The sequence below is a fragment of the Prunus persica genome, chromosome G1 (assembly GCF_000346465.2).
Source record: "Prunus persica cultivar Lovell chromosome G1, Prunus_persica_NCBIv2, whole genome shotgun sequence".
NCBI classification, from domain to species: domain Eukaryota; kingdom Viridiplantae; phylum Streptophyta; class Magnoliopsida; order Rosales; family Rosaceae; genus Prunus; species Prunus persica.
Window position 1 is genome coordinate 2,383,387 of NC_034009.1, and position 23,414 is coordinate 2,406,800.

The window sequence follows — 23,414 nt, forward strand, 5'->3', positions numbered from 1 at the left end:
TCCCTTTTAATGGTATTTACTGAAGTGTTAAAAAATCAAAAGAGCCTGTAAGTGGACAAAAGATAAGTGAACAAATCAGTTCATTTTCTAAAAGAGGCAATAACTTTAGGAGAATTCCTAATCTGTTAAAACTTGCGATAGGAGAGAGAGGGTAGAGGTTCATACTAGATTATATGGTAATTTGGTATATAATTAAGGCAAAATGTCACTTTTGATTCCCGTGATTTACCACTTTTATTATTAAGGTCTTTGTGGTTTCAATTTGATCATTTTTGACCATTTGTTTTTCAATTTAAGAAATTCAAAAACAATCTCCAATTTCTACCAAATTAGAGTAACTTCCGTTATTTTGTTGAGGGCCATTTCAGTCAACCAACAAGAAAGAGAAAAAAAGAAGGGAGAGATAGAGAACCTCACAGCTCAGCCACACCACTACCCCCAAAATCTCCCCAGCCAGTACCCCCACCACCTTGATCTTGAATCTCTCCTCATTTTTTCGACTTTATCAATGGGCAGTTGGTTTCTCCAGTGGGTGGTTGCTGCCATGGTTTCTGCAAGGGTTCCAGCAAACCATTTGGTATGGACCCAACTCATCTAACAAATGGTTTGGATGGCCATCAGCTCTCGTTGAGATAAACCATTCAGATACCATGCGGACTCGAGACTTGGAAAATCTGTAGTCCTAGCCACATTGAAGTGGTGGACTTCTACTGGGTTGGGGAGATGCGGCCGAGTGTGTAGGTTGGCGTGTGGGCTGGTGGGGGTGGGTGGTGTCGCTGCGCTGAGGGCTTCTCTTTCCTTTTTTTTTTTAGGTGCGTCTTTTTTCGTCTTTCTTATTTTTGGACCGAAATGCCCCTCAACAATAACGGAAGTTACTTGAATTTGACAGAAATTAAAGATTATTCTTATATTGCTTAAATTGAAAACAACACTGGACGTTAATGATAAAAGTGCCTATAATTAATGCAAAATGCAAATGTGTGTGAATAGAACGCGCTTGTAACGAAAGCTGGTAAAGTTCAGGTAGGCCTCCATGACTGCCACGTGGACTTTTTTCGTTTTTGGGTGTTGATCTTTGTTTTTGTTCTGGAGAGATAGAAATGAAAAAAAAAAATACAAACGTTTTTGGGTGTGACGATGACGTTTTGTGCCAAAGAGCGTCCAAGTTCTCTTCATGTAACAAGGGTGGGCCCCACCTCTTTCCTTCTCTTTCTTTTTTCTTTAATATTTTTTTCCTGCTCTTCCTACGAAACAACGGCGCAAAGCGCAAACAATATTCCCTCTCTCTCTCTCTCTCTAAAAAAATCCTTCCTTTTTCATTTTATTTTGGTCCAAATTTGAAAACACATAAAGAAAAGAGAGGAAGAGATTTATGGGTTTTTGTTTTTAAATTTTTCTTTTCTTTGTTGCTATAAAGGGAGCTGAAGACTGGGAAAACAAGAGAGAGACGTAGAGAGAGAGAGAGAGAGAGGCAACCTGGTTTTTGGTTTTGTGCTTTCCACCGAATCACACACCGCCTTCTCAACTCTCAAGCTCAAGTTTTTAGTGCCCACCAGCGGTTTACACGGCGCGAGGTGGCCGGTTTAGTGTTTCAGAAAACTGGGTTTAATGGTTTTTTAAAACTTTTTCACTTGCAAAAAATAAAATCTTTCTTCTTCTTGGGTTTGCAATTTTTATTGGGATTTGTCACTGGGTTTTTTTCTCCGATGGGGAGGAGGCTTGTAGCTGCTGCTAGCTGCTTGTTATTACTATAAATGGGCAGCGGGAAATTTTGGTGGTTCTGTGTGTTTGTCTTTTTATGAGATTGCGTCGTTGCTGAAGGCTGGGGAGGTGCTTTGAGTCTCCTGCATGTGCTATAAGGCTAAGATCTGTAGGTGGTTCAATTGGAATCTGGGTTTTGGCAACGCTTGGCGATACAGGTACGTTTTCTACTTGGCCCGCATTTATCTTTATTTTTATTTTTTGGTTTGGTTTGGTGGGCTTATATTTATAAAAACGGTTTCTTTGCTTCTGAGTTTATTTTCTTTCCTTTTCATGGGTTTCTGTTCTGGCATAACATTCTTTGTATCTGGGTTATTGTCTTCTAATTGAGGAAAATTATGTGTTCTTAATCACTGTGCCATTCATCAATTCGTAGCATAAAATTTAGACAGGATTTAGTTTTTTGTGTGTTAGATCTCACGTTTGTTTGTATAAAATTCCTTCTAGTTGTTAATGGGGGGGGCTTTTGTTTGTGCTCTTTTATTGTGTTTACAGGAAATGGAAATTAGAGGTTTTCTGGATTGAAGAAGCAGTTGTTTGGATGCAATGTTAAAAGCATTAGCATCTGGGCTATCAATTTTGTTGCTCCTCGTTTGTGTTTCCGCGTCTGATAACGGATTTCCGCGGTGCAATTGTGACGATGATAACAGCTTGTGGAGCATTGAGAGCATACTAGAATGTCAGCGAGTGAGCGATTTCTTAATTGCCGTGGCCTACTTTTCCATCCCCATTGAGCTGCTTTACTTTGTCAGCTGCTCAAATGTGCCTTTCAAATGGGTCCTTTTTGAGTTCATTGCCTTCATTGTGCTATGTGGATTGACACATTTACTCAATGGCTGGACTTATGGCCCTCACCCGTTCCAGCTTATGCTGGCTCTCACAGTTTTCAAAATTCTTACTGCTCTGGTCTCTTGTGCCACTGCTATAACACTCATCACTCTCATCCCTTTGCTTCTCAAAGTGAAAGTGAGGGAGTTTATGTTGAAGAAGAAGACTCGGGATCTTGGGAGAGAGGTTGGAATTATAATGAGACAGAAAGAAGCTGGAATGCATGTTCGGATGCTTACCCAAGAGATTCGCAAGTCGCTTGATAGGCATACAATTCTTTCAACAACACTTTTTGAGCTATCTGAGACATTGGGTTTGCAGTACTGTGCAGTTTGGATGCCTAATGAAAATAAAACAGAGATGATCCTGATACATGAGTTGAAGGGGAGGAATTATTCTCATATGTACAACTTTTCTATTCCGATAAATGATTCAGATGTTGTACATATCAAGGCGAGTGATGGGGTGAACATCCTCAGGCCTGACTCACCACTTGTTCATGCCAGTGGTGACTCAGGTGAGCCAGGACCAGTAGCTGCAATTCGGATGCCAATGCTTCGGGTCTCCAATTTCAAAGGAGGAACTCCAGAGTTGATCCAGACTTGTTATGCGATATTGGTTTTGGTCCTCCCTGGTGGACATCCTAGATCTTGGAGCAGCCAGGACCTTGAGATAATTAAGGTAGTTGCTGATCAAGTGGCCGTCGCTTTATCCCATGCTGCAGTCCTTGAAGAGTCACAACTCATGAGGGAGAAGTTGGCCGAGCAAAATCGAGCCCTGCAACAGGCAAAGATGAATGCTATGATGGCAAGCCACGCAAGAAACTCATTCCAAAAGGTAATGAGTGATGGGATGAGGAGGCCAATGCACTCAATTTTGGGATTGCTTTCAATGATGCAGGATGAGAATTTGAATAATGATCAACGAGTTATTATTGATGCAATGGTGAGGACGAGCAATGTCCTATCAACCTTGATAAATGATGTGATGGATAATTCTGCAAAGGATAGTGGAAGATTTCCATTGGAGATGAGATCTTTTCGGTTACATGCATTGATAAAGGAAGCAGCTTGCCTTGCCAAATGCTTGTGTGTGTACAAGGGCTTTGGATTTGCAATTGATGTGGAGAAGTCTTTACCTGATCATGTCATGGGGGATGAAAGAAGGGTGTTTCAGGTGATTTTGCATATGGTGGGAAGCCTGTTAAATGGATATAAGGGGGGAGGGTTGGTTGTATTTCGGGTTGCTTCGGATAATGGAAGTCAGGGAAGGAATGATCAAAGGTGGGCAGCCTGGAGACATAACTCGTCTGATGGCGATGTATATATTAGATTTGAGATTGCGATGACCCATAGTGGTTCTCTGTCAGAGGGCACTATTCCAGCGGTGCAGCTTGTTGGTAGGAGATACGTCAGTGAGGGAATAGATGAGGGCTTGAGCTTCACCATTTGCAAAAAGCTAGTGCAGGTGAGGGTGATGAACTTTGTCTTTGTGTGTGTGTGTGTGGACATATGTTAGATTCTTTTGACTAATGAAGGAATGCACATTAAAAGTTTTAGAGTTAGACTCTGCATCCTTTTTATGTTAGGAAACTTAAAAAGCAGAAAGATGTTTATGAAGCTAGAATTTGCATGAGGAAAGTTTTTGCACTAGTTTCTCTCAGGATATAACAGTATTCTGTTTCTTGATAACCAAAGGTGTTAACTTTATTTTTATCACAGTAGAATGTATAGTGACCTCACCCTTTGATAGGTAAGGTTGGATAGAAGGAAAAAAATAAAAAAATTCCCACTGCCATATCTGGTTGTTGAAATATATCTAGTTTACGTGCTTGATTGAATACCCGATGGTTTTTTATATGCATGTCTCTAGCTTGGAGGAGTTGGTGTTGGCATTGATCAGTTTGCTGATGTATCTTATTAATAGCTCATTTTAAGAATATTTTTGTGAAGAACTTAGTTTCAAAGCATAGTGGTTTAGTATACAAGTATAGTCTCCAAGTTATGAAGATAAACATGATAGTTTCGCTCAAATTGTCACTACTTTACTGGCATTAATACATGATTAAGTTATTTTGAGATAGATTGTTTCGTTCAGATTTTCAAGACCTTTATATATATCTGCTAGTTTTACATTTCATGGGAGGAAGGGCTATTGCTTGGTGTTCCTTAGTTGTCAGTCGCGTGTTAGATATTTTCACTTTTAACTTAAGTATTTCTAAATAAGTTTTTATTGGCAGTTGATGCAAGGAAATATATGGGCAGTCCCCAACCCTCAAGGATTTGCTCAAAGCATGGCACTCGTTCTTCGGTTTCAACTTCGACCATCCGTTGCAATAGCCATCTCTGAACCTGGAGAATCATCAGAGCACCCACATTCGAATTCTATTTTCAGGGGCTTGCAGGTTTTATTAACTGATGATGATGATGTAAACAGGGCTGTGACGCGGAGACTGCTTGAGAAGCTAGGCTGCATTGTAACTTCTGTTTCATCTGGATTAGAATGCCTTTCTACTATTGGTCCCGCTGGAACCTCTATCCAAATTGTTTTTCTGGATCTTCACATGCCTGAGTTGGATGGTTTTGAAGTTGCATTGAGAATTAGAAAATTTCGAAGCCGAACGTGGCCATTGATTATTGGCATAACCGCTAGTGCTGATGAAGATGTGTGGGATCGATGTAAGCAGAGTGGCATCAATGGAGTTATCCGAAAACCAGTGTTGTTGCAAGGGATTGCCAATGAGCTACGATGTGTCTTGCAGCAGGCAAACAACGGGATGACATAAGCTTTAATTTGCTTCAAGTAGCAAGCTCCACAACATTCTCAGTCAGACGGGTTTACAAGATTAGCAGCTCCTTTTTCTCTCTTGTGCGGTTGAGCTTGTTATAGTTACATAGATAGTTTCAGATTTGATCACAGGTAATGGAAACTGTCTTCAAGACATCCTTCTATATTAAAAGAACACAAAAATTCCGAAGGAAAGTTTGTTGGAAAATCATATACTGTAGAGCAATAAGAAATATCTGCAGAAATTGAGTAGAGTTGAGTTACTACTTGACTATCAAAATTAGCAGTTATTTATTTGTAGGTGAAGCAGTTGGTTGAACTTGAAGTAATGAAAAAAGACATCACAATTAATATAAACTGTAGTATTTGATTTCAGAAAACTGTTTTTTCTTTAATTGGCAACACTTGAAAATAGTTTTATTATACTTGTTCAAGTCCTGAAAAAGAAATCATAACCAATATAAATGCTCATTAATTCTTTGGACAAAAGAAAATGCGGTACTCTTACTTTATGGATATTTTACATGACAATGTGTAATCACTTCGAAATATAAAAGGACATTGTCTGCCATGAATTATCGTCAGCGCTAAGCTAAACTAATGTTAGTTCATTGTCTGAACGTTCGGACGTTATTATTATGTAGACGTTATTGTAAACATGATTAATAATTCAAGGTGGTCAGATAAAGAAAAAAGAAAAAGAAAAAGAAAAAAGAAATGGTTATCCAGCGAGGCACAGGTAATTGGACAGTTGAGTATATTAGTTAACAAGTAGTTGCTCAGAGTGAGAGAGGATGCAGTGTTTCCTTTGTTTAAGCTGTAGAGATCTGAAAAAGTGAAAAGCTGGGATTATTTTTATTTAAAATGGTTTTCTTTCATGCTGGAAATGGAATAGGATATTTTGAGGCCAGAAAGTAAATGGAAGAGTATGGGTCAAGTTGAGCTTTGCAGACTTTCTCTGTTGGATACCTATTTATTTCCAAGGAAAAAGCTAGCCATGCATGAACCAAGTACGTACATGGACTCTTTATGTTTAAATATCGATCATGTCAAAGTGGACCCCTTTCTCTTATCTTCCTCCAGATATACCCCACCCAACAAGTTGGCTTTGATATTATTTTAGTGTGGAATAAATTTGGCAATTGGGTTTTGTGGAAACACATATTTTCCCGCAACCACTTAGGTGATGCCACGTGGAAGATTAAATATTTTCTAGGTCATCTTGATTGTGCCACATTTAATTGGCTTATTAATTTGATTTAATGAAGGGAAATATCTCCATAAGAGGATCTCTAAGATGGACATGATATGATAAAAATTGGTGAAAAAAAAATTGAAAGTTAAAGTTGCTCAAACCGAATAGTCAAATTCTACATAAATTTGAAGGCCAGAAGAGATATGTCAAAAACAATATATTAAAAAACTTGATGTCAAATGTTATTTTAATATTATTTTAGTCATGAACCTCATTACGGGCCTATTTACTTTTTAAAATATAATAAAATAATATGATATTTGGCATTTCGGGTGGAGTTCATTTTTTCCAAAGTGTCAAATTGTCACATAAGCCATCAAATTCAAATTTAACATTTTGCATTTGACATCTTCCATGGAAATTCTCTCAAGATAACATCACACTAGACATAAGGTAATTATAAAACCCTAACAAAATAATCAAAACTCATGCCTCTCTCTCTCTCTCTCTCTCTCTCTCTCTCTCTCTCACGGCTCTGCACCGTCACCCCCCTTTACCACGTTTACGCCTCCTCTCACGTAGAGAAAAGCTCCATTCTTTCAGTTAAATATGCATCTCATTAAGACCATTTACTTTCTTAGACATCCCCGGGTATTCTACGTTGACAGCCATTTCTTCTCGTCAATGATTATATTCCACATAGTTGACGTTAATATCCCTTCACAAAAATTCTTTGGTTTTGCCATCCTTTTCTTTCTGCCTATCAACTTCAAATATACATTTCTTGGAAAGTGGAATTGAGTCTTTCTTTCTGCCTATCAACTTCATAAGGCGTAGCCATCTTACTCTCAATGATGTATTCAACCCATATAACCTACCATGCATGCACTTAACTTTGTCACGAGTCGGACAAGTCTCAATTAATGTATCTGAAATCTCTCTCAACAAAGTTCGTACAAATCAACACCGGACAATTATCTTTAATATTGACCTAACGCACTTTAATCCAATCCAATCCAATCCCACATTTACTAATACTTCCCTTACTTTCTTCATAATAATTTTCATGAAGCACTTGAATGTAATTGGAAACCAAATGCATCGATCCAGCATAATCATCATCAACAACAACATTATTTTATCGGTGAGGCAGCCCTAATGATGATGGTCAAGTGCATACAGAGGGCTCTAGGTCAGAACATCTTTTCTTTCTTTTAGATAGCTCCCCCAACCAATCTGATATTTTCTGAGTTTCTGACAATATTATTTATTAGGCAGTGGAGGTTGTCTCTTGTAGAGCAACAGGTGAGTCAAAATAGCTGATCCATTTTAAGAATGATGCGTCTGAATTCTATATTGCCTAAAAACATGTACATGGCGTTGTATTCGTTCCATTGAAACAGTGTCTTCGCCAGGGGGTCTGAATGTTGAAAATTGTTGTTTGGATAAAGTGTTGGACTTTTCGTGCCGGCCTTGGATTACATCAACTGAATCTAGATCTTTCGAATCAAACAAAAAACAAATCTACAACTTCTTTCGAATTAAACAATACCAACTTGGCAACTTGCTTCTTTACAAAATATTTAGTATATTCCTCGCATTGTTTATAACTTGATTTGCCTTCACCAGAAGCTCAAGTCTTCATATCTGCGTTGTTTAAAAAACAGAAACAAAGGAACCATTGAAATGTCAGCCTTCAACACAAAATCAATTAAGAATAAGATCAATTAAGAACGAGGTAAGTGATTCAACTCTTTATAAGTTTTTACAAGACGTCTTTACTTTTAATTCTATGCATTTTCCTATCTTTCATTACATCATGATCTATTGGCTTTTATTATTGCACATCATCAACTAAAGATTGTCATGTTTTTTTTATACACAAAACACATTCTATTTTAATTTAATTTAAATTATAGACAAGTGATTCAAATACTATTCCATCGTAATTCGTAAACTACTATTTTGATTTGATTTACATAAAAGTGTGACAAACCTTTTATTATTATCTCCTACTGATACGTGATAGTTGGCAATAATTTAAAGAAAAAAAGAAGGCAAATTGCTATTACCAATCGGCCGCCTCCTGTTTCTGAGCTGGTTGGAATAATAATCATATGGTCATATTAGTATCTAATGCTTCTAAAATGGGATAAAAAGGCTTCCTGCTCCTTTCTGACATGGATTTCTGCTGCCCCTGCTTGTTTTCAAGAAACTTGGATCTCTAAACCAGTTGTCACTTGGACTGACTGTTTTGTATTCTTTATGAATCAAATTTTGAAAGTTAGGATTTGATAACATCTGGATTCATCTGAAGCCCCTCAGGCATGATTGAGCTCAGTTTGAAATACATTTTGTGAGCTTTGAAGGGCCCCGACTTGACTTGATTTGATTTTTAAAATGGCCCATTAGCCATAGCCATGACATGAGGAATTGCCCAATAACAACACCATGCATCAATGAGAGGCTAGCAGATGAAGGCCCATATCACCAACTGAGAGTTTTTGGGTAGGCTTTCTCCATCTGTTGCAAAATCCCATGGTTTGTGCATCTTGTTTGGTGCACTTAAAAGGTCAAGAAATCCAATGTGCCATGAAAAAAGTATGAGCTTGGGTTTAGGTGGAGTTTTTATAATGCAGGGCTAATATTGAGGGGTTACAATGAGGAGATTCAATCCAATAATAATTATGCACTTGATCGAACGACTACTAAGTACCTCCTCATTCTAGCCACCCTGTTTTTTTAATGAGTATGAGTGGACTTGGGCAGCCTCTTCTCACCATACAATCTAACAAACTTGAGAGTGCAAATTTTGATGTTTACTGTATTTTTCATAGTTTCTTGAATTTGACTAATCCAGATCATCACATGACATCCAGTGCATTCATCAATAAGAGAGTCAAAGGTCATGTATCAGACTCATATCATGCATTATAATTTGATTGTCACCGTCGGGTGCTACCAAGCACCGCCGGACACGTTGAGGAGCTAGAACTCGTGTAAGGGCGGATGCAAGCAGCTACTGGTTGGACCGGGTGAGCTGACACTCTGTCTCCTAAACTCGTTCATCTTGGTCGAAGCGAGAATGGGCCATAATTACGACCCTATGCTTTTGGGCCAATCACGACAAGACAGCCTACAGCCTATTTCTAGCTCAAACCCAAGCACTCTTTTTATGTCCCATCAAATGAGAAATAGGCTGAATTTTTTTTTAAATATAACCGATAATTCAAATTACGAAGAGAGTAAGAACAGTTTCTAACACACATTACAAATGTGTCATGAGATTCAAACACGAGATTACTGATATGTTTAATCAAAGTTCTTTTCCACCGGTCTAGACCCTATTAGCAACCTTTATAGGTATATATATTGAAAGAATATAAAAAAATTTCCACTATTATAACCAATCATCTATATTTAGCCTTTAGATATATAAAGAATAAACTAATAAAATCCGTTTGCAAACAAAGGACAAACAATGGTCTCCCCAATAAACAATGTAATTTTCAAGTAAGAGCTGGATAAAATATAATTACATATTACAATAATATATAATTTATCAAGCACAGGTCTCCAAACCAAAGTTCCGAGGCACATATTTTAAATCGCATGTCCTCCGCCGGCAATAACTGGACCAATTCTATGTCCTTATTTTATTTACTTGTCGACAGATTCAAAACTTATGTCTTATCCTTAATTAGCTATTAAAATTTAATTGCTTGTATGAAGATCTGTCATCAGTCACGATCATTTTCGCATATCATTGAGGGATATGTTATATTATTAGGTCTAAATTTATAGCCCACCCTAGTATACTATTTTATCCCAATACTTTTTATTATTTTACTTCTCATTTTTTAAGTAAAGAAAATGCTACTAATTTTCTCTCTAACCTTCTCTTTTAGATCTTTTCTCTTTTTCTCATGACACGTGTCATTCTCATTACACTAAAAACAATGTCATTAATGCATTATACAAGCTAACTTTTGCTTTTCAATTTTACCCTATTCAATTGATCTAAATTTTTTTTTTGACAACTTTCTTACCATCTTAATAAAAAGTTTAAAAAATAAAAAAATAAAAATTTAACGTCAGTTATTTTTGGGTCTTTGCTTTTTTTTTTTTTTGGTACAGGTTTTGGCTCTCCTCTAAGCCTTTTGCATTGGGTTGTTATAAATGTTTGTCTTCATGACCATTAAAAATAGAGTAGAGCAACATATTATAGCCGTTTGTGTAATATAGATGCAAACCACTCTTTTGTTTTTCTTTTGTTAATCTAAACTGTAATTTATTTATTTATTTTCATATTGAATTCGATTTTGATGATTTTCCTTCTATATATTTTATCTCAAGCCTACGTTGTTAGGGGATATTTTGGTTTATTTAGTAGTATAAAAAAAAAATGCAATCAAGCAAATTCCTTTATAAAAAAAAAAAAAAAAAGTTAGTCTGTAAACTCTATACCATTGGGGTGCTTACAAATGTGAATGATGTCTTTTTTATATATAAAATAGAAAATTGAAATTTCTTTTGTGTTAAAAAAGAGAGGAAAGCAGACATTTTCTTTCAAAAAAATAACTTATGTTATAAATAAAAATAAAAAAACTTTTTATTAAGATGGTAAGAGAGTTGTTTTTAAAATAAAAAAAAATTAATTGAATAGGGTAAACTTGGGAAGCAAAAGTTAGCTTGTATAATGCATTAATGACATTGTTTTAAGTGTAATGAGAATGACACATATCATGAGGAAAAGGGAGAAGGTCCAAAGAAGAAGGTTAGAGAGAAGGTTGCTAGCATTCCCCTTTTAGTAAAAGGAAAGACAAAGCAAAATTAAAACAAACAAAACGTAAGAGGGAACAAAACTTAAATTGCTGCAAAAATATGTTTTTAACAATACTAGGGTAGGCTTGTTATACTTTTTCATACAATCATACATAAAAAGTATAAGTTTATTATTTTTATTTTTTTAATTATTGAGAATGGGGATTCGAACATTAAATATCTTTTAATATAAGAGAAGTATCATTGGACTAAAAGCTTAAACGATCAGGTTTCTTTTAAAGTGCACATAAAAATCCACCGAAAGTATTCCATGTGTATAATTTTGAGCTATTTTTGTTTGAACAAGCAATATATATATTTAATACAAACCACTAAGAGCACTTCTAGCGTTGATTCCGTGCTAGGGCAGGAGGGGGCCCAATCCCCAAATTCGTCTTCCAGCGAGCTAAAGCTGTCAGGGCAGCTGCTGGATCCCACGAAACCAGGCCAACTCAATTGCAAAACGAGTCCGTGCTCTAACATGAGTTTGCTGAAGTCAACGATGATGTCAGCAAAGAAAAAAAATCTAAAAAAAATACTAAAAATTTCAGAATTTTAAAAAAATAAATACTTGGTCATATTCTTCACTTTCCACACCAAAAACTCTATACAAATTCCTCTCCTTATATCTCATGTGAATAGTGGTTGCCATGGCAATTGGTGGAAACACCACAAGCATTTTGCAAGGACTGCCACTATTCTCGTGAATAATAACAATTCTTGCCCTTATCCTTTGCCATGATAAATAGATAGAAATGCTCTAAGACGACATTGAGATTTGAATATAAGACTACTAACATACAAATCAATATTCTTTTTATTGGACTAGACCCCATTCGCGTATAATTTCCACCTATAAATATATTGTTGAATACACATGCATCATCCTCCTTCACGTGCCTGGTGTGCCACTGCACTTGGCCGCGGTATTCCATACGGTAAACTGTGTACCGCATTTGACGGGATGGAAACAAACACGCAGATTTGGACGGCACAGCTGAGAAATGTGGCACGTGTAAGAATCCCAACGAATAGACCGGTCAAACCGATCCATTTTGACGCCCAATTGGAGACCAAAGATGGAGAGGGTGGATGTGGACCCCACCACCTTGTTCTGTTTTTTGGGTCAATTTCTCCCACTGCCTATTTTATTTGTTTTTTCTTTTGTCGCCCACTGCACACTTTTGATCCCTCTGCTCCATCTTCTCGTGCGTTTATCCCTCTCTTGGGCTGCGTTCTTGCACCACTGCTCAAAGTCTTTATAGTTTGTTTCATTTATAAACTCATGAATTTTAGTAAAAGTAAAATGAAATTCTTTTAAGTCCTTGGGTTATAACAAATTCCTATTTTTATTCTTTTTGGTGTAAGAATGATAATTCTCTATCTTATCTTATAGTGTAGTACAATAGTATGATCACATGGTACCTAAAATGAAAAAATATTTTCAACTTAGTTCATTCATATTATAACACTTATATGAGCTATATTACGTGCAAGAGTGGAACTAAGCTAATATTTTGTTAAACGATAAAACAAAATTAAGTCAAACCAAGAACAACTAAATTTTAATTTTTTTGAACTTGAACGATTCAATTAACATGATATAAAACTTCAAAACTACGACTTTTCTTAACTAGCCAGCCATAAAAGTGAAGAATTTGCACATATGGGAGCTGGCTGGGGTGGGCTAAATGTCAAAATCTTGAAGTTACCTGCTATAAAAAGTATTTTTGACCAAGGTTCAACTGGTCTATAGTCGAAGGTGGCCTATATGTAGTTCCGCCATTATTACGTGACCGTACTGCAATATTATTATATAATTTTTCTTTAATTACCGAGAAGGTGCCTAATTTAAAGCACAAACTTTCGTCAAAATATATAGTTGCATAGGAAATGCTTGAAGCATTTGTTTACATTATCAAATTGTCCATCTCTAGGGAACAAAGGACCTTTTAGTTCTTGAATTCCCAAAATTGTAACTTAAGGGACCATAATTAATTAAACGTAGAACTGTTGGATTTGTTTACTTCATGAGAGTTCACCAAGGAATTTCATAATGTTTCTCGAAATATGATGAGGGGGGAGGGGGAATTACTTTTCCCTCATTGAAGGACATTCCCAAAAGTTCATTATTCCTTATTCTTTTGCTCTTAGGTTTTATGTCACTGATGATATCAAAATACAATTAATATAAATGAGGCAGTTTGTAGAGGACAAGCATAAATCTTTTTCATGTATAAATTCTATCCTAGGATTCTGATGTGATTACTCTTTTTTTTTTTTTTTAAGCCTAAAGGCATAAAATTCCATGATCCGTAGTGACCGTATGGTATACATAGATGTTTTGTGCCTATCTTCTTGTACTATCCAATCTGCCAAAAACCTGTTTTAATTATATTGGAATTTTGAGAAGATTTTGGCCCCAAGGTTTTTTTGTAAGTTCGTAACACTTTCTTTTGTTTTGTAGGGATTGGGAGCTGATATATTCATGAATTGTATCTTTCTTTCTTTTCTTTTCTTTTTTATTATATATATACAAGCATTATTGGGGGAGGGGGGTTTTCTCACATACACACACTGTCAAGGTGACATGGAAGTTCGAAATTAAGACCACATATTTGTAAATTAAGGTCATTTTCCACTGGACTAGACTTTACTGACTTCATGAATTGTATTTTTGACTATATTATAAGGGACCGACAATTTGACCTATTCAAATCCTAAACAATTTTCTCCACCTTCGCTCACCACTCGGTCAATCCCGGACATTAAGAAGGCAGTAGTCTTTGTTGGTGATCAAACATGATTATGAACATCAATACTTTGTTACCTCCATAATTAGTAACAAACTAATGTTTTTGTTTCCAAATCAGTTAATTACAAATATTGTTTGAATACAATATCCATCGAAAGTAAGTAATCAGTAATCGCCTTGTTGGAAATCTTCTTCTGGATAAGGTTATACTGTTTTTTTTTTTTTTTGGTTCTCAATCAATTGATTACATATGACCAATAACTTTCAAATGAATTATTTTTCAGAAGTGATTATCTAAGATGACCTAACAATTATATGAAACCACGTTAATCATACTTAAAAACTTGGGTTTTTCTTTGTTAATAACACATTGACTTAATTAGTAAAGAAACTTGGAAATTAATTTCAACCTAGTTGCTCATTTATTTGTTGTGAAAGTTGCCTCCTCACCCTGGAGAAAGGAGATGATGATGAGTTTGAATTAGGTTAAACCAGAGTTGATTGGATATCCAAAGGGCTGGCGTACGTGTATTCCATGACAGGATCATCAAGACAATAAGTGTTTCGATTTCTCCTATTGTGTGATGTCTAGTTGCAGAACCACCATCCAATTTAAGCTTAATTAATTTATAATTTCACTGACTTTAATATAAAAAGGGATTAATTAATGGGTGGTTTACAATTCATTAATCTAAGCTTAGTGGATTCCCCTTTAAAATAAAAAATAAAAAAAAAATTAATGAAGTGGCTTTTCAGAGCCTGAGATATAAACAGTGGCAAGTGGTCATGTGCTTACACTGAGGAAAGGCAATTGGAAGAAGAAAAGGAGGGAGAGAATATGTTTTGTTTTATCAATGTGTGTGTTGATGAGGATTATTAAATTAACAGAGCTCGTAATTATTGAAGCAAAGGGGTCCCATGGATGGACATTGCGACTTTAATTAGCATTTTGAATGTTGATCATAATTTTATATTGTGGGTTTTAAAACTAGGACACGTGAATCCATGTGAAGGGGGTCCTCCATGTTGTTAATTACTCTAGGATCCTTTGAGTGTTGGGTAGAAAATCCACTAAAGAGGTTGATTAATTAACTGTAAACATGTTTAAAGTTTTGAGTAACTTTTTACAACTACTTGCTGGCACTTGGAAATATTGACTGATGATAAAGATTGCTATTTCAATTCCATCGCAGCTAGAGACTGATTAATGCATTAATAATTCATCTCCAGAACCATGTTTTTTTGTTTTCCAATTTTTATATACCATGCGATCCATGAGGGAAATGATTATTTTTCTATTCTAAAAGAACTCGTTCAAACAAAAAAGTGCAGTATGATTTATTCTAGAAATTTCTAAAACAATCCAGAGAAATTTTCAAAAGTAATCCACATAAATATTGTATTTTTTTTATGGATTTAAAACTGTATGTTAATAAATAAGGTGAGCATTTTTCCAATCAAATTGGAACCTCATTAGTCTCTTTTCTAATAAGGAGAAGGAGATTTGTCACATAACTAGTTATACATAATGTAGGAATTATAGAGAGTTAACAAACTAGGTATGTAGGAATTAGGGAGTTAACAAACTAGCTAGGTGTGTTATGTTGAGAGTATCGGAGATGGAGGTTTAGCATAAAGAGCTTAAAGATCTTCAGCCTCTCCAATTGGTTTTGGGTTGTATGCTTGACATTCCTATATGATATCAGACTATCCATGTGGTAGGCTCAAAGAACTCACATGCTCCCAAATCACCTAATAAAACACAAAATTAAGATACTAAAATTAAGATGTTGAGAGTATCTCACATCGAAGGATGAAAGTGTAGCTTAAGAGCTTAAATCTCCCGCCTAATGTCATTCACACAGAACACATGAGGGCGTGTTGAGAGTCTGAATGCCACCTCTAAAATTAAAATCTTGTCTTATAGTTTTTAGATTGAAGACTCACATTCTAATAAGTTAGCGCCTAACAAGTTAGGTAAAGAAGTTAACCAATTGCGTGGATTTAATGATATTTCTGGATTGTGGATCTAACAAGTTCATCATCTTCAAGAAATTGATATTTTTATATAAAAGTCATTTAGCCTATTAGAGTAATTTTACAGGAATAATTGTCATTGCATTTGAACAAAAAATTATTCTAACAAAGTAATAGTATATATACTAAATAAAAAAGAATAATTTCCCTCTTTTATATTTTACGTCATTTCATTTAAATATGTATTTATTGTTCATCCCTACAAGAGCATACAAAAACTTATGTGCAGAGTTTGGTATCTGATTTGGACATTACATTTCCTCTTGGACTGAAAGATAGTATGAATCATGATTCAACTCAAACGTTGTCTTACTCCAAAAAAAACAAAAAAACATTGCACACATTTTGATTTCCTAGGCTGCTCATTTCATTCATCTTTTCGAGAAAAGATGGTATTTCATTAAACCCTTAAGAACCTTACATAGTAAGAACTAGCATGTAAATAGTGGCCTCGTTAAAACCTTCCCGTAGAAACCATGTGGAGCAAAACCCCGATATAGAAAAGAGATGCATATACAATTGAACAGATTTTTTAAATCAGAGAAAGCCCTGCCCACACGCTACATTAAATTGGGGAAAAAAAATGTAGAATAAAATAAAAAATCTATCAAAAACCCCTGATAATAAAGTCAAAAATAGACCTAGATGATCATTGAATTATTCTTGGCAAAACGGAGAAGTTACTTGATTGTTATTTTATTTCAAATCGGATCGAGAAGGTAAAATATTTATCATTTTGTTGGCCGCCACAGAAACCCCTCTTTTTTCACAATTTCTCTGCAGAACTAATTGGAAACCTGGTATGTATACAAGTTCAGTTCGTTGGACTAACCCTAGTTGTCATTCATTTGACATAAATCCTATTAAAAAGAAAGGGACAATAAAAAAACAGAATCAAAAGTTAGGTCACATGTTTTTCTGGTAAGCTTTCCTGAATGTTGGGTGCAGATTTGAAGATAAATTTGAGGTGTAGAATTGAAGACAGAAAAGATGTTGATTAAATATTAAGCTGCAGAAACCGAAATTAAAGTCTCCAATTATTCTGACCACAAAAAAAAAAAAAAGAAAAAAAAGTGTCTAATTATTTACTATATCTTCCAAGTCCAATCCATCATGTCAGGTAATAAACTATAAATCATTGACAGATATAATAAAAAACTAAATTGAAACCAAAATCCCCACCAAGAAAATTACTCAAGAAATAAATAGAAGGGGAAATACACCAGATAATGAACAATTAGTAGCACAGAACCCCAATTGAAAATTAGAGTTACATCAATTATTATCTTTTTCATTGCAAACTGATCATCAAAAGGCAGTAAATTAACTCAAAAGAAGAAGCTGAGCTAGCTAGCTTTTATACTATAACATCCAGAAGACACCCAAAGTTTCTCTCTTCTAGTGTTCTTAATTCACATCCCTCCCTCTCTTGCTTTCTCTCTCTCTAACTCATTTCTAAGATTTATATATTTCAATACAACAAAATGGAAGCACAGGCTTCAATTTTGATCTTGTCCTCAAAGTTTCAGTAAGGTGGTCTTGCCCAAGCATAGGCTTCATGGCCAAGCTGTCCATGGCCACCATTTGGGATCAGATTTGGAGGGAGATGATGACTGTAAATATTAGGCAGCCCTCCAGATGAAGGGTCAGGCAGCTGCTGCTGATGCTGATGCCCTCCACTCCCCAACTGGGCCCCACTGCTCCCTCCCGCAGTTGGAGAATTCCCTGAACCCCCATTGTTATGCCCTCCTCCTCCACTTCCTCCACCTTCTTCATCTTCCTCAAGAGGCAGTCTCTCATATGTAGCATTTGCAAATGTTGCTGCCACCACCATCACTGGCCCTGCTGCCACAAGTGACCCCACCACACTGCCCCCAACCACCTGCCCGTTCCCGGCAGCCAAGTACACCGTCAGCCCCGTTGACCCGGGTGGGGCGGGCCCGGGCAGGAAGGCACCACTCAGAGACAAAATCTCAAACCTTCCTTGCAGTGCCACAACAGCTCCAGGAGCCGCAGGTTGCCTGAGCGTTACATTCGCCACTGAGCCACTCCCGCTGAGGACACACACTCCTCTCTGCCGCCGCCTCGCAAACTGGGCCACGCTCTCGGCCACGTCAGCGCCTCCAGCCACCTCCATGACGTGGCTGCGGAGGGAGTTGGGGCTGTCCCGGGTGACGAAGATGGGGGGTTTGGGCTTGTTTTTGGATCCCGGAGGGCGGCCTCTTGGCCTGCGGGATCCAATCTCGACTGCTCCTTCTTTGGGCTCATCTTGGTCTCTGTCTTCATCTCCGCCGCTGCTTCTGCCGCTGTTGTTTTCGTTGATGGAGATTTCGAGCTCGCGCTGCTTGTTGAGTGCGGCCGAATTGGTGGCTGCCGAGTCCATGCCCGGCAGCCCCAAGTTACCGCTCCACCAGGGGTTAGCCAGAGTGGCAATTGTCGATCAAATTTAAGGAATTGTAACAAGGAAGAGAGAAATTAACAAGAAGAGTATATAAAGACAAGCTATACTTATTTTTTTTCTTTCCTTGTTCTCTTTTGTTTGAGAATTTGAGATCAAGAAGTCAAAGGCATATGTATATGCATACAGCTCATAATATACTCGCACAACGCATCAAGGGGTAAAAGAAGATGAAAAAGAAAAGAAGCAAAGCAAGCTTCTATAACCTAATAATACTCATATACTCACACAACACAGGAAAAAAGAGAGAGCGGCCGGAAGTTGATTTTTTGGGGGGGCGGGGGGGGGGGGGGGGGGGGGTGGAGAAGAGAGAGAGAGAGAGCAGTAGCTAGGAGTTACAGAGGTGATGAAGATGTAGCCCAAAGATGGTCATCATCAGGCGATGGGGGAAGTGTGATGAGGTTAGTGGAGAGAATATGGAACAGATGCAAAAACCCTTAAGCTTGATTGATAGAATCAATTAAGCACAAACAAGAAAGAGAGAATATTAATTAAAATTAAGCAAAGCAGTACAAGTACAGAAAGAAAAAGACTGAAACGAAACTTAAAGACAGTATATTTATATAAAATACAATAATTAAAAATAAAAAAAGAAGAAGGGAAAGACACAATTAAGTGTTTGTGTGGCTGGGGTTTGGTGTTTGGTGTTTGGTGTTTAATAAGCTAATAAGCTGCTAAGCTCTGTTGTGATTTGGGGAGCTGAGGATTTAACCCTTTTTTTTCCTTTGTCTCGATCTCTCTCTTGATTTCTCTTGGATATCTCTTCTCTCTGTCTGTCTGTCTGTCTAAAATAGTAAGCAGAAAAAGATTAGTGATGTCTGCTTTTTTGGAAGGGAAGGGAGAGAGGTTCTTGGGAAGGTTAGGGTTTCGTGGGGTCGCGTGCGCGTGGGAGGTGGGGATCACGTCGTTGTCTCGGGCCCAACATATATACATATATGTATATATGAGCCTATGGATACACAAAGTGTGTGTGTTTTGTCTGTGAGTGTGTGTCCGTGTGCGCCACAGTGGTGTGTAAATAATAAACAGATCTAATTCAGCGAAAGCTGGAGAGGACTGAGAGTGAGAGGACCTTGTGTGGATGGTGTTTGCTCTAGCTTCTAATACTTACTATTGCCACCAGCCTCGGTCCCTTTTCTGGTTTTGCAGTTTTTTTTCTTATTTTGGGTCTTAACGTACAGTCTGTTTTTGCCTAAATTGGAAATCTACCCATGATTTCTTTTCTAAAAACAGGGAAATGTAAAATAATGAGGGCACTGTTTTGTTTTTGGAAAAAATAAAATGAAATTCTAAAAGGGTTCTTTTACAAATTCATCAGTACAGTTGGTTCAATCATGACAAAATAAAGCAAGTGGGTAAACTCAAACCTACTAAGTTCAAATTTTTATGAACACAAAATTACCTGATGAACGTTTGGCAAGGATCCAATCCTAGAGACTTGCAAGTTGCTATGTTTTCTCATCTCATATCAATCCCTCAGAAAACGAATTTGATAATATTATGTGTTTTTTAAGAGAAATATGATAGATTGCATTCATAATTCAGGTCTACAAGTCGTCAGTCACAAATATAAATATAAATACATATAACCACATAGAGTTAATACAAATATGAAAGCACAGTAACCACATGGAGTTAATACAAATACGAAGGAGCCCACCAGCAACATCAAATGCACAAAGTGTAGAATCATAGCTATACAGGGCCTAAGAAATTTCGACAAAAGAGTCGATGGAAAAACTAGACATATACCTTAGCACGAAACTACAACTTCAACCTTTTAATTCTGACAAGTAGAAAATACAAGTACTACAAACACACAACAAACTCACAAAAAATTTATACACTTATTACAACTAACTGCACACAAAACGAGTAAATAAAAGCCGATTTGTCACCACGTCGTCACCAATATAGCCAAGCAGACACCAAAATGATCAGTCAACAAAATGATCAGTCAAGAGGGAGGGGTTGTAGGGAGATGTGTGAGAGCAGAGGTGGAGAAGGGAGGGGAAGGTTTGGGAGGGTAGGGAAGGAGGGGAGGGATGGAGGGATGGAGGCCACGCACCCGAAAGGGGGTTATGGCTGAAACTTTTATCTCTTTAGCGTTTTCTCTCTCTAGAGAGAGTTTTTCAATAATTGCTTGGAGTCGATCACATTATATGTTTTAGTAAAATGCATTTCTAACTATAATAAGTAGATAAATCATTGTCATCATCACAATTAAGATTAGATTTCTCCTCAGTAACATTGAGTGGTGTTTGCTCTAGCTACTACTTCTCACTACTGCTACCTGCCTTGGCCCCCCTTTTAATAGGTTTTGCAGTTTTTCTCATTTTGGGTTTTAACCTACAGTCTTTTGTTGCCTAAAATGGAATCTACCCATGATTTATTTTCTTAAAGAGAGGGAAATGTAAAATAATAATGACACTGTTTACTTTTTTGAAAAATAAAATGGAATTCTATAAGGTTCTATTGAAAACTCATCCGTACAGTTGGGTCAATTGTGACGACGTAAAGCAAGTGGGTAAACTCAAACGTACTACATTCAAACCTTTATATCAATGCAAAATTGCCCAATAAAGGATTGACAAGATGAAATCCAAGAGATTTGCAGATACTTGTTATGTTTTCTCATCTCATATCAATGAGATGAGAAAACGAATTTGATAATATCATATGGTATAGTACAATGCATTAGATAAATCATTTTCATTGTCACAATTAAGATTAGATTGCTACTCACTAGAATGGTAAAATTTTCATCTTTTATTAGAAAAACATGATTGACGGAGTACGCAATCACACATTTGAAGAGATCACAAAGGCCTTCCATAGTTGTATTTCTTTGCTTTTTCAAGGAGATGCAATGTCTGGGGATTTTTGCCCTATCAACAAATAACCTATTTGCTTTTGCCATATATTATCTCCTCGGATGCCGATTTAGGACCATCAAAATAAATACTAATGATGCACTTTCAAATTGTGGTGGCAGAAATAGTTGCGGTGATGGTCATGGTCTAGAAGTAAGTGCAAACAGGTTGGAAGCAGTGAGGTTCAATTAAATAAACAAGTAATTAATGAGTTGATCGTAATTTAGTATCATAGATTTGACAAAATAACAAAATTTAAAAATGAATCATAAGTAAGACCAATGATTACAGCATTATTGGCAGAAATTTTGGACAGATTTGATGTAGATGACCGCAAGTTGAAGTTTTGTATTCAGAAACAATCCTAAGCTGTGGCTTTAGAAAAGCAATAATTAATAGTCCCTTGGCCAGAAAAAAATAAAAAATAAAAAAAAACAAGGATTGGGCCGAAAGTGATCAACATTGTTGATAGTACTGTTGGAGGAGGAAGCTTTGGAGCAGAAGGGAAGAAGGGGACAGAGAGGTAGAGTGTTCAGAAGAGAAAATTTAGGAATTGGCATGTCTTCTAGTGCATGTTTTGTTTACACACATTCAGCATTGTGATCTGGTGATAGAGATTTTATAATTTCTTGTTTAAATATGTTTAATTCAGACAGTTGCAAAGATCTTTAATTAAAGTGTGTGACATTATCCATTTATATTTATTAAAGAAGAAGGTGGAATCTGACATGCTGCAAAGTTAGATTTTGTGTAATCCAGATATGGAAGAAGAAAAAAATGTTACTCTATTGTATTGTTTTTTTTTGTTTTTTTTTAAAAAAAGCGATAATTGTATTTATAAATCACACAAATGATAATAATTTATTGTATTGTTAATTTTTTAGTTAAATTTGTGAGATCTTATTATTTGAGGTAATCTAGCATATAAAACACAACCCAATACATAGTGACTTGGTTTGATGACAAGGATATCCAACAACAAAGAGGAAATGAATTATACATGGTGGGGCATCCAAGGTGCACTTTAACTTTCATTACAATGAATTATTTTGGAGTCATTGGATTTTCCCAAAGCTTTGGCAGCGCATATATATATATATATATATACATATATACAGTCCCCTTCTATTGAGGGATCCCTCAAATAAAATTATTTGAGGGAAGCCCTTTAGGGTACCCTACAATTTTTTTCTCAATGATCCAAACCATCTATTTTTTAGGTCTTCATTCATAGATCATCCTAACAAAAAATTAGACAAATCGGTAACCGTTTCGACATCCAATTGTGTCTTACAAAATCAATGAACACGGTACTTCAAGAAAATGCTAAAATTTCAATAACTTAATTGAGTGGTCAAATGATATCGGATTCAAGTGATTTTTTGTAGGGATGATCTTTGAATGAGTATCTACAAAATAGACGGTTTGGATTAGTGAAATACAATCCGGAGTGGGGCCTACAAGGAGTGTCCCTCAAATAAGCTTATTTGAGGGATCCCTCAATGGAAGCTCTCTGTACATATATATATATATATACTAGAAAGCTTTAGTTGAGAGAATTTTCAACTAAATTTATTTAAGAGATTTCGCATTTTATTTCAAAAATCCGAATCGTTCAAACATCATCTATAAGCACTAGAACATATAGAGGTTGATATTTCATGGTTATCATTGTAGCAATTTATTTTTTAATTTTCTGGTTAATTTTATTAAAATAAATCTTCATAATATGTATGAGTGTGACATGCAGCAATGGCCAAGAGCATGTTTTACACGATGCATATATGGACGTGAGAGATCGATGTTCATTGAATTTTGTTAAAAGAGTAAGCAGACACATGGCTCAATTGAATGGTTGATGGACCATTATGTTGCTTACACCTTAAACAAAACCAA

General features: G+C 36.3%; 2 protein-coding genes and 1 long non-coding RNA gene across 4 annotated transcripts; 2 read left to right on the forward strand and 1 right to left on the reverse strand.

Annotated features, from left to right (window-relative positions):
- On the forward strand, positions 1,212-5,756 carry LOC18793658 (ethylene receptor 2). The gene is made up of 3 exons (XM_007221900.2): positions 1,212-1,919; positions 2,257-4,056; positions 4,829-5,756. The coding sequence occupies exons 2-3, from the start codon at positions 2,308-2,310 to the stop codon at positions 5,372-5,374; spliced, it is 2,295 nt and encodes a 764-aa protein (XP_007221962.1). The 5' UTR covers positions 1,212-1,919; positions 2,257-2,307; the 3' UTR covers positions 5,375-5,756.
- On the forward strand, positions 7,920-10,420 carry LOC109946524. Of its 2 annotated transcripts, none has more exons than XR_002269664.1 (2): positions 7,920-8,309; positions 8,856-10,420. It is a non-coding gene; the product is annotated as an uncharacterized LOC109946524 (long non-coding RNA). The 2 variants fall into 2 exon arrangements; XR_002269665.1 differs by having other exon boundaries at positions 8,860-10,420.
- On the reverse strand, positions 17,394-18,919 carry LOC18788486 (AT-hook motif nuclear-localized protein 20). Its single transcript, XM_007226661.2, has one exon. It carries the CDS (start codon positions 18,568-18,570, stop codon positions 17,713-17,715), a length of 858 nt encoding a protein of 285 aa, XP_007226723.1. The 5' UTR covers positions 18,571-18,919; the 3' UTR covers positions 17,394-17,712.

What these genes read in the sequence shown, in the direction of transcription:
- LOC18793658 (XM_007221900.2), top strand. Translation starts at nt 2,308, where the DNA reads ATGTTAAAAGCATTAGCATCTGGGCTATCAATTTTGTTGCTCCTCGTT. An exon ending in TTTGCAAAAAGCTAGTGCAG is followed by an intron (nt 4,057 to 4,828) that starts GTGAGGGTGATG and finishes TTTTATTGGCAG; the next exon opens with TTGATGCAAGGAAATATATG.
- LOC18788486 (XM_007226661.2), bottom strand. Translation starts at nt 18,570, where the DNA reads ATGGACTCGGCAGCCACCAATTCGGCCGCACTCAACAAGCAGCGCGAG.